The sequence below is a fragment of the Eleutherodactylus coqui genome, chromosome 10, assembly GCF_035609145.1.
Source record: "Eleutherodactylus coqui strain aEleCoq1 chromosome 10, aEleCoq1.hap1, whole genome shotgun sequence".
Classification (NCBI taxonomy): Eukaryota; Metazoa; Chordata; class Amphibia; order Anura; family Eleutherodactylidae; genus Eleutherodactylus; species Eleutherodactylus coqui.
This window is the reverse complement of record NC_089846.1, coordinates 97,019,081-97,036,901: the sequence shown is the minus strand read 5'-3', so window position 1 is coordinate 97,036,901 and position 17,821 is coordinate 97,019,081. Positions and strand designations below refer to the sequence as shown.

At 44.6% G+C, this 17,821-nt stretch overlaps 1 protein-coding gene across 1 annotated transcript in view; it reads right to left on the bottom strand.

The window, feature by feature from the left end:
* LOC136581115 (pneumococcal serine-rich repeat protein-like) overlaps window positions 1-17,821 on the bottom strand; it is a 63,105-nt gene that overhangs the window by 29,883 nt on the left and 15,401 nt on the right. Inside the window, exon 2 of the mRNA XM_066582101.1 lies at window positions 5,929-10,203. Within this exon, the coding sequence (XP_066438198.1) occupies window positions 5,929-10,203 (4,275 nt within the window). The remainder of the gene's footprint in view (window positions 1-5,928; window positions 10,204-17,821) is intronic.

The following is a 17,821-nucleotide window of genomic DNA, read 5'->3' as shown; positions in this document are numbered from 1 at the left end:
TTGTAGATGTTGTAGTTTTAGCGAAAGTCTGTGTCGTTGTATCAGTTTTGGATAGGGTAGTGGTAGAGTCACTGGTGATAACTTGAGTAGTGATTGATGTTCCAAAATTACTTGCGTCTATACTAATTGTACCTTCGAGTGAAGTTGGTGTTGTTCCATCACTGGTGGATAGAGTAGTGGTAGAGTCACTGCTGGTAGGTTGGGCTGTAGTAGATGTTCCTAAAATGTTTGCTTCTGTATTTTTTGGAGATGTTGCAGAAGTTGAAGTTTCAGGTAAAGTTTGTTTTGTTCTATCAGTATTGGATAGGCGAGAGGTAGAGTCAGTGGCGATAACTTGAGTAGTGATTGATGTTTCAAAAATACGTGCCTCCAAACTAGTTGTACCTCCGGGTGAAGTAGGCATTGTTCCATCACTGGTGGATAGCGTAGTGGTAGAGTCACTGCTGGTAGGTTGTGCTGTAGTAGATGTTCCTAAAATGTTTTCTTCTCTATTTGTTTGAGATGTTGTAGAAGTTGAAGTTTCAGGTAAAATCTGTGTTGTTGTATCAGTATTGGATAGGGTAGAGGTAGAGTCACTGGCGATAACTTGAGTAGTGATTGATGTTTCAAAAGCACGTGCCTCCAAACTAGTCGTACCTCCGGGTAAAGTAGATATTGTTCCATCACTGGTGGATAGAGTAGTGGTAGAGGCAGTGGTGGTAGGTTGTGCTGTAGTAGATGTTCCGTAAGTCCTTGCTTCTGTATTTGTTTGAAAAGTTGTAGAAGTCAAAGATCTATGTGAAATCTGTGTTGTTGTATCAGTATTGGATAGGGTAGTGGTAGAGTCACTGGCGATAACTTGAGTAGTGATTGATATTCCAAAAGAACTTGCGTCTATACTAGTTGTACCTTCGGGTGCAGTTGGTGTTGTTCCATCACTTGTGGATAGAGTAGTTGTAGAGTCACTGCTGGTAGGTTGGGCTGTAGTAGATGTTCCTGAAGTGCTTGCTTCTTTATTTGTTGGAGATGTTGTAAAAGCTGAGGTTTCAGGGAAAATCTGTGTTGTTGTATCAGTATTGGATAGGGTAGAGGTAGAGTCACTGGCGATAACTTGAGTAGTGATTGATGTTTCAAAAGCACCTGCCTCCAAGCTAGTCGTACCTCCGGGTAAAGTAGATATTGTTCCATCACTGGTGGATAGAGTAGTGGTAGAGGCAGTGGTGGTAGGTTGTCCTGTAGTAGATGTTCCGTAAGTGCTTGCTTCTGTATTTGTTTGAAAAGTTGTAGAAGTCAAAGATCTATGTGAAGTCTGTGTTGTTGTATCAGTATTGGATAGGGTAGTGGTAGAGTCACTGGCGATAACTTGAGTAGTGATTGATGTTTCAAAAGTACTTGCGTCTATACTAGTTGTACCTTCGGGTGAAGTTGGTGTTGTTCCATCACTGGTGGATAGAGTAGTGGTAGAGTCACTGCTGGTAGGTTGGGCTGTAGTAGATGTTCCTAAAATGTTTGCTTCTGTATTTGTTTGAGATGTTGTAGAAGTTGAAGTTTCAGGTAAAATCTGTGCTGTTGTATCAGTATTGGATAGGGTAGAGGTAGAGTCACTGGCAATAACTTGAGTAATGATTGATGTTCCAAAAGTACCTGCTTCTATACTAGTTGTACCTTTGGATGAAGTTAGAGGTGTTCCCTCACTGGTGGGTAGAGTAGTGGTAGAGGCACTGGTGGTAGATTGTCCTGTAGTAAATGTTCCTGAAGTGCTTGCTTCTGTAGTCGTTGGAGATGTTATAGTAGTTGAAGTTCCAGATGAAGTCTGTATTGTTGTATCAGTATTGAAGAGGGTAGTGGCAGAGTCACTGGCGTTAACTTGAGTAGTGATTGATTTTCCAAAACTACTTGTTTCTATACTAATTGTATGACTGAGTAATGTTTGTGTTGTTCCATCACTAATGGATAGAGTAGTGGTTGAGTCACTATTCATAGGTTGTGCTGTAGTAGATTTACCTGAAATGCTTGCTTCTGTATTTGTTGAAGATGTTGTAGATGTTGTAGTTTTAGCGAAAGTCTGTGTCGTTGTTTCAGTTTTGGATAGGGTAGTGGTAGAGTCACTGGCGATAACTTGAGTAGTGATTGATGTTCCAAAATTACTTGCGTCTATACTAGTTGTACCTTCGAGTGAAGTTGGTGTTGTTCCATCACTGGTGGATAGAGTAGTGGTAGAGTCACTGATGGTAGGTTGGGCTGTAGTAGATGTTCCTAAAATGTTTGCTTCTGTATTTTTTGGAGATGTTGCAGAAGTTGAAGTTTCAGGTAAAATCTGTGTTGTTGTATCAGTATTGGATAGGGTAGAGGTAGAGTCACTGGCAATAACTTGAGTAGTGATTGATGTTTCAAAAGCACGTGCCTCCAAACTAGTCGTACCTCCGGGTAAAGTAGATATTGTTCCATCACTGGTGGATAGAGTAGTGGTAGAGGCAGTGGTGGTAGGTTGTGCTGTAGTAGATGTTCTGTAAGTGCTTGCTTCTGTATTTGTTTGAAAAATTGTAGAAGTCAAAGATCTATGTGAAGTCTGTGTTGTTGTATCAGTATTGGATAGGGTAGTGGTAGAGTCACTGGCGATACCTTGAGTAGTGATTGATGTTCCAAAAGTACTTGCGTCTATACTAGCTGTACCTTTGGTTGCAGTTGGTGTTGTTCCATCACTGGTGGATAGAGTAGTGGTAGAGTCACTGCTGGTAGGTTGTGCTGAAGTAGATGTTCCGTAAGTGCTTGCTTCTGTCTTTGTTTGAGAAGTTGTAGAAGTTGAAGTTTCAGGTAAAGTCTGTATAGTTGTATCAGTATTGGATAGGGTAGTGGTAGAGTCACTGGCGATAACTTGAGCAGTGATTGATGTTTCAAAAGTACTTGCGTCTATACTAGTTGTACCTTCGGGTGAAGTTGGTGTTGTTCCATCACTGGTGGATAGAGTAGTGGTAGAGTCACTGCTGGTAGGTTGGGCTGTAGTAGATGTTCCTAAAATGTTTGCTTCTGTATTTGTTTGAGATGTTGTAGAAGTTGAAGTTTCAGGTAAAATCTGTGCTGTTGTATCAGTATTGGATAGGGTAGAGGTAGAGTCACTGGCGATAACTTGAGTAGTGATTGATGTTCCAAAAGTACCTGCTTCTATACTAGTTGTACCTTTGGATGAAGTTAGAGGTGTTCCCTCACTGGTGGGTAGAGTAGTGGTAGAGGCACTGGTGGTAGATTGTCCTGTAGTAAATGTTCCTGAAGTGCTTGCTTCTGTAGTCGTTGGAGATGTTATAGTAGTTGAAGTTCCAGATGAAGTCTGTATTGTTGTATCAGTATTGAAGAGGGTAGTGGCAGAGTCACTGGCGTTAACTTGAGTAGTGATTGATTTTCCAAAACTACTTGTTTCTATACTAATTGTATGACTGAGTAATGTTTGTGTTGTTCCATCACTAATGGATAGAGTAGTGGTTGAGTCACTATTCATAGGTTGTGCTGTAGTAGATTTTCCTGAAATGCTTGCTTCTGTATTTGTTGAAGATGTTGTAGATGTTGTAGTTTTAGCGAAAGTCTGTGTCGTTGTTTCAGTTTTGGATAGGGTAGTGGTAGAGTCACTGGCGATAACTTGAGTAGTGATTGATATTCCAAAATTACTTGCGTCTATACTAGTTGTACCTTCGAGTGAAGTTGGTGTTGTTCCATCACTGGTGGATAGAGTAGTGGTAGAGTCACTGCTGGTAGGTTGGGCTGTAGTAGATGTTCCTAAAATGTTTGCTTCTGTATTTTTTGGAGATGTTGCAGAAGTTGAAGTTTCAGGTAAAATCTGTGTTGTTGTATCAGTATTGGATAGGGTAGAGGTAGAGTCACTGGCGATAACTTGAGTAGTGATTGATGTTTCAAAAGCACGTGCCTCCAAACTAGTCGTACCTCTGGGTAAAGTAGATATTGTTCCATCACTGGTGGATAGAGTAGTGGTAGAGGCAGTGGTGGTAGGTTGTGCTGTAGTAGATGTTCTGTAAGTGCTTGCTTCTGTATTTGTTTGAAAAGTTGTAGAAGTCAAAGATCTATGTGAAATCTGTGTTGTTGTATCAGTATTGGATAGGGTAGTGGTAGAGTCACTGGCGATAACTTGAGTAGTGATTGATATTCCAAAAGAACTTGCGTCTATACTAGTTGTACCTTCGGGTGCAGTTGGTGTTGTTCCATCACTTGTGGATAGAGTAGTTGTAGAGTCACTGCTGGTAGGTTGGGCTGTAGTAGATGTTCCTGAAGTGCTTGCTTCTTTATTTGTTGGAGATGTTGTAAAAGCTGAGGTTTCAGGGAAAATCTGTGTTGTTGTATCAGTATTGGATAGGGTAGAGGTAGAGTCACTGGCGATAACTTGAGTAGTGATTGATGTTTCAAAAGCACCTGCCTCCAAGCTAGTCGTACCTCCGGGTAAAGTAGATATTGTTCCATCACTGGTGGATAGAGTAGTGGTAGAGGCAGTGGTGGTAGGTTGTCCTGTAGTAGATGTTCCGTAAGTGCTTGCTTCTGTATTTGTTTGAAAAGTTGTAGAAGTCAAAGATCTATGTGAAGTCTGTGTTGTTGTATCAGTATTGGATAGGGTAGTGGTAGAGTCACTGGCGATAACTTGAGTAGTGATTGATGTTTCAAAAGTACTTGCGTCTATACTAGTTGTACCTTCGGGTGAAGTTGGTGTTGTTCCATCACTGGTGGATAGAGTAGTGGTAGAGTCACTGCTGGTAGGTTGGGCTGTAGTAGATGTTCCTAAAATGTTTGCTTCTGTATTTGTTTGAGATGTTGTAGAAGTTGAAGTTTCAGGTAAAATCTGTGCTGTTGTATCAGTATTGGATAGGGTAGAGGTAGAGTCACTGGCAATAACTTGAGTAATGATTGATGTTCCAAAAGTACCTGCTTCTATACTAGTTGTACCTTTGGATGAAGTTAGAGGTGTTCCCTCACTGGTGGGTAGAGTAGTGGTAGAGGCACTGGTGGTAGATTGTCCTGTAGTAAATGTTCCTGAAGTGCTTGCTTCTGTAGTCGTTGGAGATGTTATAGTAGTTGAAGTTCCAGATGAAGTCTGTATTGTTGTATCAGTATTGAAGAGGGTAGTGGCAGAGTCACTGGCGTTAACTTGAGTAGTGATTGATTTTCCAAAACTACTTGTTTCTATACTAATTGTATGACTGAGCAATGTTTGTGTTGTTCCATCACTAATGGATAGAGTAGTGGTTGAGTCACTATTCATAGGTTGTGCTGTAGTAGATTTACCTGAAATGCTTGCTTCTGTATTTGTTGAAGATGTTGTAGATGTTGTAGTTTTAGCGAAAGTCTGTGTCGTTGTTTCAGTTTTGGATAGGGTAGTGGTAGAGTCACTGGCGATAACTTGAGTAGTGATTGATGTTCCAAAATTACTTGCGTCTATACTAGTTGTACCTTCGAGTGAAGTTGGTGTTGTTCCATCACTGGTGGATAGAGTAGTGGTAGAGTCACTGATGGTAGGTTGGGCTGTAGTAGATGTTCCTAAAATGTTTGCTTCTGTATTTTTTGGAGATGTTGCAGAAGTTGAAGTTTCAGGTAAAATCTGTGTTGTTGTATCAGTATTGGATAGGGTAGAGGTAGAGTCACTGGCAATAACTTGAGTAGTGATTGATGTTTCAAAAGCACGTGCCTCCAAACTAGTCGTACCTCCGGGTAAAGTAGATATTGTTCCATCACTGGTGGATAGAGTAGTGGTAGAGGCAGTGGTGGTAGGTTGTGCTGTAGTAGATGTTCTGTAAGTGCTTGCTTCTGTATTTGTTTGAAAAATTGTAGAAGTCAAAGATCTATGTGAAGTCTGTGTTGTTGTATCAGTATTGGATAGGGTAGTGGTAGAGTCACTGGCGATACCTTGAGTAGTGATTGATGTTCCAAAAGTACTTGCGTCTATACTAGCTGTACCTTTGGGTGCAGTTGGTGTTGTTCCATCACTGGTGGATAGAGTAGTGGTAGAGTCACTGCTGGTAGGTTGTGCTGAAGTAGATGTTCCGTAAGTGCTTGCTTCTGTCTTTGTTTGAGAAGTTGTAGAAGTTGAAGTTTCAGGTAAAGTCTGTATAGTTGTATCAGTATTGGATAGGGTAGAGGTAGAGTCACTGGCAATAACTTGAGTAGTGATTGATGTTTCAAAAGCACGTGCCTCCAAACTAGTCGTACCTCCGGGTAAAGTAGATATTGTTCCATCACTGGTGGATAGAGTAGTGGTAGAGGCAGTGGTGGTAGGTTGTGCTGTAGTAGATGTTCTGTAAGTGCTTGCTTCTGTATTTGTTTGAAAAATTGTAGAAGTCAAAGATCTATGTGAAGTCTGTGTTGTTGTATCAGTATTGGATAGGGTAGTGGTAGAGTCACTGGCGATACCTTGAGTAGTGATTGATGTTTCAAAAGTACTTGCGTCTATACTAGTTGTACCTTCGGGTAAAGTTGGTGTTGTTCCATCACTGGTGGATAGAGTAGTGGAAGAGTCACTGCTGGTAGGTAGGGCTGTAGTAGATGTTCCTAAAATGTTTGCTTCTGTATTTGTTTGAGATGTTGTAGAAGTTGAAGTTTCAGGTAAAATCTGTGTTGTTCTATCAGTATTGGATAGGGTAGAGGTAGAGTCACTGGCGATAACTTGAGTAGTGATTGATGTTCCAAAAGTACCTCCTTCTATACTAGTTGTACCTTTGGATGAAGTTAGTGGTGTTCCATCACTGGTGGGTAGAGTAGTGGTAGAGGCACTGGTGGTAGATTGTGCTGTACTAAATGTTCCTGAAGTGCTTGCTTCTGTAGTCGTTGGAGATGTTATAGTAGTTGAAGTTCCAGATGAAGTCTGTATTGTTGTATCAGTATTGAACAGGGTAGTGGCAGAGCCACTGGCGTTAACTTGAGTAGTGATTGATTTTCCAAAACTACTTGTTTCTCTACTAATTGTATGACTGAGTAAGGTTTGTGTTGTTCCATCACTGATGGATAGAGTAGTGGTTGAGTCACTATTCATAGGTTGTGCTGTAGCAGATTTTCCTGAAATGCTTGCTTCTGTATTTGTTGAAGATGTTGTAGATGTTGTAGTTTTAGCGAAAGTCTGTGTCGTTGTATCAGTATTGGATAGGGTAGTGGTAGGGTCACTGGCGATAACTTGAGTAGTGATTGATGTTCCAAAATTACTTGTGTCTATACTAGTTGTACCTTCGAGTGAAGTTCGTGTTGTTCCATCACTGGTGGATAGAGTAGTGGTAGAGTCACTGCTGGTAGGTTGGGCTGTAGTAAATGTTCCTGAAGTGCTTGCTTCTGTAGTCGTTGGAGATGTTATAGTAGTTGAAGTCCCAGATGAAGTCTGTATTGTTGTATCAGTATTGAGCAGGGTAGTGGCAGAGTCACTGGTGTTAACTTGAGTAGTGATTGATTTTCCAAAACTACTTGTTTCTATACTAATTGTATGACTGGGTAAGGTTTGTGTTGTTCCATCACTGATGGATAGAGTAGTGGTTGAGTCACTATTCATAGGTTGTGCTGTAGTAGATGTTCCTGAAATGCTTGCTTCTGTATTTGTTGAAGATGTTGTAGAAGTTGTAGTTTTAGCGAAAGTCTGTGTCGTTGTATCAGTTTTGGATAGGGTAGTGGTAGAGTCACTGGCTATAACTTGAGTAGTGACTGATGTTCCAAAAGTACTTGCTTCTATACTAGTTGTACGACTGGGTGAAGTTTGTGTTGTTCCATCACTTGCAGATAGAGTAGTGGTAGAGTCACTGCTGGTAGGTTGTGCTGTAGTAGATATTTCTAAAGTGCTTGCTTCTGTATTTGTTGGAGATGTTGTAGAAGTAAAAGCTCCAGGTGAAGTCTGTGTTGTTGCATCAGTATTGGATATGGTAGTGGTAGAGTCACTGGCGATAACTTGAGTAGTGATTGATGTTCCAAAAGTACTTGCTTCTATTCTAGTTGCACCACTGGGTGAAGTTTGTGTTGTTCTATCACTGGTGGATAGAGTCATCGTAGAGTTACTGCTGGTTGGTTGAGTTGGAATTGATATTCCTGAAGATTGTAATTCTTTATCTATTGGTAAGGTTGCTGCAGTTTTAGCTTCAGGTGACATCTGTGTTACTCCATCACTGGAGTCAGCATTGAATAGTGTAGTGGTAGAGTCACTGGCGATAACTTGAGTAGTGATTGATGTTCCAAAATTTCTTGCTTCTATAGTAGTTGTATCTCTGGGTGAAGTAGATATTGTTGCATCACTGGTGGATAGAGTAGTGGTAGAGGCAGTGGTGGTAGGTTGTGCTGTAGTAGATGATCCGTAAGTGCTTGCTTCTGTCTTTGTTTGAGAAGTTGTAGAAGTTGAGGAAGGTGAAGTTGTAAATTTCCCAGTAATAGATCGAGTTGCTGTCAACTTACCTAAGGTACTTATTTCTGCACTTGTTGGAAAAGATGTAGTAGTTACAGCTCCAGCTGAAGTCTGTATTGTTGTATCACTGAAGGATGGAGTAGTGGAAGAGTCACTAGTGATAACCTGAGTAGAGATTGAGTTTTCAGACGCACTTGTTTCCAAACTAGTTCTGGCTTCAGGTGAAGTTGGTGTTGTTGCATTACTGGTAGATAGAGTAGTTGTTGATTTACGGGTAGTAGGTCGAGTTGTAATAGATGTTTCTGATGTGCCTGATTCTGCACTTGATGGTGATGTAGTAGTTGTACTTCCAGGTGAATATGGTGCTGCTCCATGACTGGTGCTTAGAGTAATGATAGATTCACTTGTAGTAACTTGAGTAGTGATTGATGTTCCCGATGTTCTTGCTTCTTTACTAGAGGATGTTGTAGTAGTTGTAACTTCAGTTAATGATGGGGATGTTTCACCACCAGTGACTGTAGATTCAATGGTGATTGGTTGAGTTGAAGTTGATGGTGCTGAAGTCTTTAGTTCTGTATTTGGTGATGTTTGAGTAGTTAAAGCCTCAGCTAAAGTTGGGTGTAATGCAGGTGTGGTAGATGGAGAAGTTGTAGATTCTCCACTGCTAGGTTGAGTTGTAAATGGAGCTCCTGAATTTCTTGTTCCTGCTCTTGTTGGGAATATAGTAGTTGTAGCTTTAGGTGATGTTGGTGTATCATCACTGGTGGATAGAGTAGTTGTGGATTCAGTAGAGATGGGTTGAGCTGCAATCGGTGGCTCTGAAGTGTTTGAAGTGGGGGTTAAGGCAACATTGGTGGATAAAGCGGTTGTAGATTTACTAGTAATAGATTGAGTTGTAGTAGATGTTCCTGAAGTGCTTGTTTCTATACTTGTTGAAGAAGATGTAGTAGTTACAGCTCCAGGTGAATTCTCTGTTGTATCGCTGTCGGATAGAGCAATAATAGAGTCACTGGTGATAACTTGAGTAGTGATTGAGGTTCCAGACACTCTCGTTTCTAAACTAGTTGTAGTTCCAGGTGAAGTTGGTGTTGTTGCCTTACTGATGGATAGGGTAGTTGTTGACTTACTGGTAGTAGGTTGAGTTGTAATAGATGTTCCTGAAATGCTTGATTCTGAACTCGTTGGAGATGTAGTAGTTGTACTTCCAGGTGAGGGTGCTGCTGTTCCCTGACTGTTGGATAGCGTAATGGTAGATTCACTGGGGATAACTTGAGTAGTGATTGAGGTTCCAAGGACACTTGTCTCTAAACTAGTTGTGGCTCCTGGTGAAGTTGGTTTTGTTGCATTACTTGTGGATAAGGTAGTTAAAGATTCACTGCTGGTAACTTGAGATGTAATTGATGTTGTTGAAGTGCTTGTTTTTGTACTTGTTGGGGATGAATTATTTATAGCTTCAGATGAAGTTGATTTTGTAGTAACAATGGTGGACCCAGCAGATGCCTCTTCACTGGTGGAAGGCTCAGTAGTAGGTGGAGCTTCTGAAATAGTGCTTTCCACACTTGCTTCAGATGTTGCAGCAGTTGTATCTTCATTTATGGTTGGTGTATCATCACTAAACGCACTAGTGGAAGGCTCAGTAGTAAATGATGTTTCTGGGGTATTGTCTTTCTCACTTGTTTCAGTTGTTTCGATCCCATCACTGGGGGATTGAGTGATTGTAGATTCAGTGGTGATCGGTTGAGTTACAATCGATGGTACTGAAATGCTTAACTCTGCACTTGGCGATGTTTCAGCACTTGAATCTGGTTTTGACGGAACTACAGTGGATCCAGTAGTTGTAGAGTCACTGGTGGTAGGTGGAACTGTAAAAGATATAAATATACATAATGTAATAACTGCAGTATAGAAAATCTTTGACTTTAGAAAGTACGTTTTGGGTAAACATATCAGGATACATTTATACCGCATTTTGCAGTGTCTCTTGAAGGTCTATATAAGGGAGCTTACATCCTGACATACCCCCAATGTCTTCCCATGGTGGATGGCGCTATAGAAGGTCCCATAGACTCTCATTGTGAAAAAACAGCATACTGTGTAGCGTATGATACATTTTATTTTGGATGTCTTTAGAAGGAACATTGCAGTAAATAGCACTATTCCATACAGCGGAAAGAAGGTGTACTGATGTATGCTGGTAGTGTTCCCTATTAGCTGTGTACTCTGGAGAGGAAGGAGTTTAAAAAAACCCATAATAATAAGGCTAATGAGCCCTGTAGCCCCCATCTGACTGATTTGGAGACTTTAGCTCTATCATTTCCATAGTGCACAGCTCAGAGGGATCCGCATTTACTAGAGCAATGGGGCCCGGATGATGTGTACATAGACTCCATTGTGTGATTTAGAGTCTATAGACATGTTTGATGTATGCGCTGAGACCTTTCCCACCTCATACAGCAAACATTTTTTATAGGACATGGTATAAATATGTATAGATACATATGGAGCACAACATAGATATATGGGGAACAATAAGGGCTTCTGTACACATGGGGAACAGTAAGAGAGATGTATGGGGTATGATATAGATATATATGGGAAACGGTTATAGAGATGGATGGGATTACTGTTCCCCATATATATCAACACCATATCCCATCCATCTCTATTACCGTTCCCCATATATATCTATATCATACCCCATCCATCTCTATTACTGTCCCCCATGTATATCTATACCATATCCCATCCATCTCTACTACTGTTCCCCCTATATATCTATACCATATCCCATCCATCACTATTACCGTTCCCCATATATATCTATATCATACCCCATCCATCTCTATTACTGTCCCCCATGTATATCTATACCATATCCCATCCATCACTAGAAGAAGCATCACTGTAGAAGCATCTCAAAGATGATCAGGAGAAATGGAAGACCTCTAGAGCTGAATTACAAGTGCCATACCAAAGGGTGTGAATACCCATGTCAATGGAAAATGGTAGATTTTAACTTTTAAAAACATTAGCAAAAATGTCTAACTTTCTGGTGTCACTTTGTCATTATTGGGTATTCAGTGCAGAATGAGGTGGAAACACAAAGCAGCAACATAACAACATGTAAAAAAAAGGGAGAGTGTCCGAAGCCTATCTGGACCGCTGTATGTGAGGAGTGGCACAGCTATGCATTAGGTATGGTATAGGTAGCTTTCTTAGCTCATACACCAAAGTACAATGCCAAACCCAATGGCAGACCACCCTAAGGCCCGCCTCACATGACATGTTACAGGGGCATTAATGTGTCCGTAATACGGATGAGTGTTCCTCCACTGCCGTTCACCTAACTCAAAATATATGCATCAGAGGAATCTACGTGCTTGTATGTACATGTTATGCGCTACGTGGATCATGCTCTGAATTTGGGTCAGTACGCCCGCGGTCGGGCCGGGACCCTCATTCTGAATTACGGATACAGAAAAGTGCCCGTAATAGGCTGATATGAAACTGGCCTTGTAGACGCCGCAGTCATCAGGTAGTAGCAGGAATATCATGAGAAACCTTATATAAAAGGCTAAGCAGTGCAGAGCCCCTACAGACGGAGCTATAGGTGCCCACGTGTCGCTATATAGAGCCTCTGCTGCCATGTTCTATCAAGAAGTAAGCTGATATATAGAACAAGCAGAATATACAACCGCAGGCACAGCGGCGGCGAGACGTGCAGAACGGGGGCATGTCTGTACACAACAGAGCTGTGGGAACCACGACTCGTCCGGATTATCACTGACTGCAGGTGTTGTGTGATGAGTGAAAGGGAGAGTGATGAGCCACGGCGCTGGGGAGCAGCCATAACACACATCAAGAAAAGAAAGTGACAGCAAAATAAACAGAGGAAGAAGAAAGTGAGAAGGAGAGGAGTAATCACAGGATACATGACCAGCTGTCCCCTAGAGGAGGATGAGGGGAGTAGTCACAGGATACATGACCTGCTGTCACCTAGAGGAGGATGAGGGGAGTAGTCACAGGATACATGACCTGCTGTCCCCTAGAGGAGGATGAGGGGAGTAGTCACAGGATACATGACCTGCTGTCCCCTAGAGGAGGATGAGGGGAGTAGTCACTGGATACATGACCTGCTGTCCCCTAGAGGAGGATGAGGGGAGTAGTCACAGGATACATGACCTGCTGTCCCCTAGAGGAGGATGAGGGGTGTAGTCACAGGATACATGACCTGCTGTCCCCTAGAGGAGGATGAGGGGAGTAGTCACAGGATACATGACCCGCTGTCCCCTAGAGGAGGATGAGGAGAGGTGTAACAGAATATATGACCCACTGTCCCCTAGAGGAGAATGAGGGGAGTAGTCACAGAATACATGACCTGCTGTCCCCTAGAGGAGGATGAGGGGAGTAGTCACAGGATACAAGACCCGCTGTCCCCCTAGAGGAGGATGAGGGGAGTAGTCACAGAATACATGACCCGCTGTCCCCCTAGAGGAGGATGAGGGGAGTAGTCACAGGATGCATAACCTGCTGTCACCTAGAGGAGGATGAGTGGACTAGTCACAGGATACAAGACCCGCTGTCCCCCTAGAGGAGGATGAGGGGAGTAGTCACAGAATACATGATCCCGCTGTCCCCTAGAGGAGGATGAGGGGAGTAGTCACAGGATACATGACCTGCTGTCCCCTAGAGGAGGATGAGGGGAGTAATCACAGGATACATCACTTGCTGAACCCCAGTCGAAGATTAGAGGAGTAGTCACAGGATACATGACCCGCTGTCCCCTAGAGGAGGATGAGGGGAGTAGTCACAGGATACATGACCTGCTGTCCCCTAGAGGAGGATGAGGGGAGTAGTCACAGGATACATGACCTGCTGTCCCCTAGAGGAGGATGAGGGGAGAAGTAACAGAATACATGACCTGCTGTCTCCTAGAAGAGGATGAGGGGAGTAGTCACAGGATACATGACCTGCTGTCCCCTAGAGGAGGATAAGGGGAGTAGTCACAGGATACATAAGCCTGCTGTCCCCTAGAGGAGGATAAGGGGAGTAGTCACAGGATACATGATCTGCTGTCCCCTAAAGGAGGATGAGGGGAGTAGTCACAGAATACATGACCTGCTGTCACCTAGAGGAGAATGAGGGGAGTAGTCACAGGATACATGACCTGCTGTCACCTAGAGGAGGATGAGGGGAGTAGTCACAGAATACATGAAACGCTGTCCTCTAGAAGAGGATGAGGGGAGTAGTCACAGGATGTATAATCCTGCTGTCCGCTAGAGGAGGATGAGAGGAGTAGATACAGGATACATGACCTGCTGTCCCCTAAAGGAGGATGAGGGGAGTAGTCACAGAATACATGACCTGCTGTCCCCTAAAGGAGGATGAGGGGAGTAGTCACAGAATACATGACCTGCTGTCACCTAGAGGAGAATGAGGGGAGTAGTCACAGGATACATGACACTGCTGTCACCTAGAGGAGGATGATGGGAGTAGTCACAGAATACATGACCCTGCCGTCACCAAGAGCAGGATGAGGGGTGTAATCACAGGATACATGAACCGCTGTCCTCTAGAAGAGGATGAGGGGAGTAGTCACAGGATACATGACCTGCTGTCCCCTAGAGGAGGATGAGAGGAGTAGATACAGGATACATGACCTGCTGTCCCCTAAAGGTGGATGAGGGGAGTAGTCATAGGATACATGACCCCACTGTGCCCTAGAGCAGGATGAGGGTAGTATTCAAAGGATACATGATCCCGCTGTCCTCTAGGGGAGCACAAGGGGAGTAGTCACAGGATACATGACCTGCTGTCACCTAAAGGAGGATGAGAGGAGTAGTCACAGTATACATGACCTGCTGTCACCTAGAGGAGGATGAGGGGAGTAGTTACCGGATACATGACTTCGCTGTCACCTATAGGAGGATGAGGGGAATAGTCACAGGATACATGACCTGCTGACCCTAGAGGAGAATGAGAGGAGTAGTCACTGGATACATGACCTTGTTGTCACCTAGAGGAGGATGAGGGGAGTAGTCACAGGATACATGACCCGCTGTCCCCTAGAGGAGGATGAGGGGAGTAGTCACAGGATAGATAAGCCTGCTGTCCCCTAGAGGAGGATGAGGGGAGGATACACAGGATACATGATCCCGCTGTCCCCTAGAGGAGGATGAGGGGAGTAGTCACAGGATACATGACCTGCTGTCCCCTAAAGGTGGATGAAGAGAGTAGTCACAGGATACATGACCTGCTGTCCCCTACAGGAGGATGAGAGGAGTAGTCACAAGATACATGACCCCTCTTTCTCCTAGAGGAGGATGAGGGGAGTAGTCACAGGATACATGACCTGCTGTCACCTGAAGGATGATGAGAGGAGTACTAACAGGATACATGACCTGCTGTCCCCTAGAGGAGGATGAGGGGAGTATTCAAAGGATACATGATTCCGCTGTCCTCTAGGGGAGGACGAGGGGAGTAGTCACAGGATACATGACCTGCTGTCCCCTACAGGAGGATGAGAGGAGTAGTCACAGGATACATGACCTGCTGTCCCCTACAGGAGGATGAGGAGAGTAGTCACAGGATACATGACCACACTGTCCCCTACAGGAGGATGAGGGGAGTAGTCACAGTATACATGATCCCGCTGTCTCCTAAAGGAGGATGAGGGGAGTAGTCACAGGATGCATAACCTGCTGTCACCTACAGGAGGATGAGAGGAGTAGTCACTGGATACATGACCTGCTGTCCCCTAGAGGAGGATGAGGGGAGTAGTCACAGGATACATGACCTGCTGTCCCCTAGAGGAGGATGAGGGGTGTAGTCACAGGATACATGACCTGCTGTCCCGTAGAGGAGGATGAGGGGAGTAGTCACAGGATACATGACCCGCTGTCCCCTAGAGGAGGATGAGGAGAGGTGTAACAGAATATATGACCCACTGTCCCCTAGAGGAGAATGAGGGGAGTAGTCACAGAATACATGACCTGCTGTCCCCTACAGGAGGATGAGGGGAGTAGTCACAGGATACAAGACCCGCTGTCCCCCTAGAGGAGGATGAGGGGAGTAGTCACAGAATACATGACCCGCTGTCCCCCTAGAGGAGGATGAGGGGAGTAGTCACAGGATGCATAACCTGCTGTCACCTAGAGGAGGATGAGTGGACTAGTCACAGGATACAAGACCCGCTGTCCCCCTAGAGGAGGATGAGGGGAGTAGTCACAGAATACATGATCCCGCTGTCCCCTAGAGGAGGATGAGGGGAGTAGTCACAGGATACATGACCTGCTGTCCCCTAGAGGAGGATGAGGGGAGTAATCACAGGATACATCACTTGCTGAACCCCAGTCGAAGATTAGAGGAGTAGTCACAGGATACATGACCCGCTGTCCCCTAGAGGAGGATGAGGGGAGTAGTCACAGGATACATGACCTGCTGTCCCCTAGAGGAGGATGAGGGGAGTAGTCACAGGATACATGACCTGCTGTCCCCTAGAGGAGGATGAGGGGAGTAGTAACAGAAAACATGACCTGCTGTCTCCTAGAAGAGGATGAGGGGAGTAGTCACAGGATACATGACCTGCTGTCCCCTAGAGGAGGATAAGGGGAGTAGTCACAGGATACATAAGCCTGCTGTCCCCTAGAGGAGGATAAGGGGAGTAGTCACAGGATACATGATCTGCTGTCCCCTAAAGGAGGATGAGGGGAGTAGTCACAGAATACATGACCTGCTGTCACCTAGAGGAGAATGAGGGGAGTAGTCACAGGATACATGACCGCGCTGTCACCTAGAGGAGGATGAGGGGAGTAGTCACAGAATACATGAAACGCTGTCCTCTAGAAGAGGATGAGGGGAGTAGTCACAGGATGTATAATCCTGCTGTCCGCTAGAGGAGGATGAGAGGAGTAGATACAGGATACATGACCTGCTGTCCCCTAAAGGAGGATGAGGGGAGTAGTCACAGAATACATGACCTGCTGTCCCCTAAAGGAGGATGAGGGGAGTAGTCACAGAATACATGACCTGCTGTCACCTAGAGGAGAATGAGGGGAGTAGTCACAGGATACATGACACTGCTGTCACCTAGAGGAGGATGATGGGAGTAGTCACAGAATACATGACCCTGCCGTCACCAAGAGCAGGATGAGGGGTGTAATCACAGGATACATGACCTGCTGTCCCCTAGAGGAGGATGAGAGGAGTAGATACAGGATACATGACCTGCTGTCCCCTAAAGGTGGATGAGGGGAGTAGTCATAGGATACATGACCCCACTGTGCCCTAGAGCAGGATGAGGGTAGTATTCAAAGGATACATGATCCCGCTGTCCTCTAGGGGAGCACAAGGGGAGTAGTCACAGGATACATGACCTGCTGTCACCTAAAGGAGGATGAGAGGAGTAGTCACAGTATACATGACCTGCTGTCACCTAGAGGAGGATGAGGGGAGTAGTTACCGGATACATGACTTCGCTGTCACCTATAGGAGGATGAGGGGAATAGTCACAGGATACATGACCTGCTGACCCTAGAGGAGAATGAGAGGAGTAGTCACTGGATACATGACCTTGTTGTCACCTAGAGGAGGATGAGGGGAGTAGTCACAGGATACATGACCCGCTGTCCCCTAGAGGAGGATGAGGGGAGTAGTCACAGGATAGATAAGCCTGCTGTCCCCTAGAGGAGGATGAGGGGAGGATACACAGGATACATGATCCCGCTGTCCCCTAGAGGAGGATGAGGGGAGTAGTCACAGGATACATGACCTGCTGTCCCCTAAAGGTGGATGAAGAGAGTAGTCACAGGATACATGACCTGCTGTCCCCTACAGGAGGATGAGAGGAGTAGTCACAAGATACATGACCCCTCTTTCTCCTAGAGGAGGATGAGGGGAGTAGTCACAGGATACATGACCTGCTGTCACCTGAAGGATGATGAGAGGAGTACTAACAGGATACATGACCTGCTGTCCCCTAGAGGAGGATGAGGGGAGTATTCAAAGGATACATGATTCCGCTGTCCTCTAGGGGAGGACGAGGGGAGTAGTCACAGGATACATGACCTGCTGTCCCCTACAGGAGGATGAGAGGAGTAGTCACAGTATACATGACCACACTGTCTCCTAGAGAAGAATGAGGGGAGTAGTCACAGGATACATGACCTGCTGTCCCCTACAGGAGGATGAGGAGAGTAGTCACAGGATACATGACCACACTGTCCCCTACAGGAGGATGAGGGGAGTAGTCACAGTATACATGATCCCGCTGTCTCCTAAAGGAGGATGAGGGGAGTAGTCACAGGATGCATAACCTGCTGTCACCTAGAGGAGGATGAGTGAACTAGTCACAGGATACATGATCCCGCTGTCCCCTAGAGGAGGATGAGGGGAGTAGTCACAGAATACATGACCTGCTGTCACCTAGAGGAGGATGAGGGGAGTAGTTACCGGATACATGACTTCGCTGTCACCTATAGG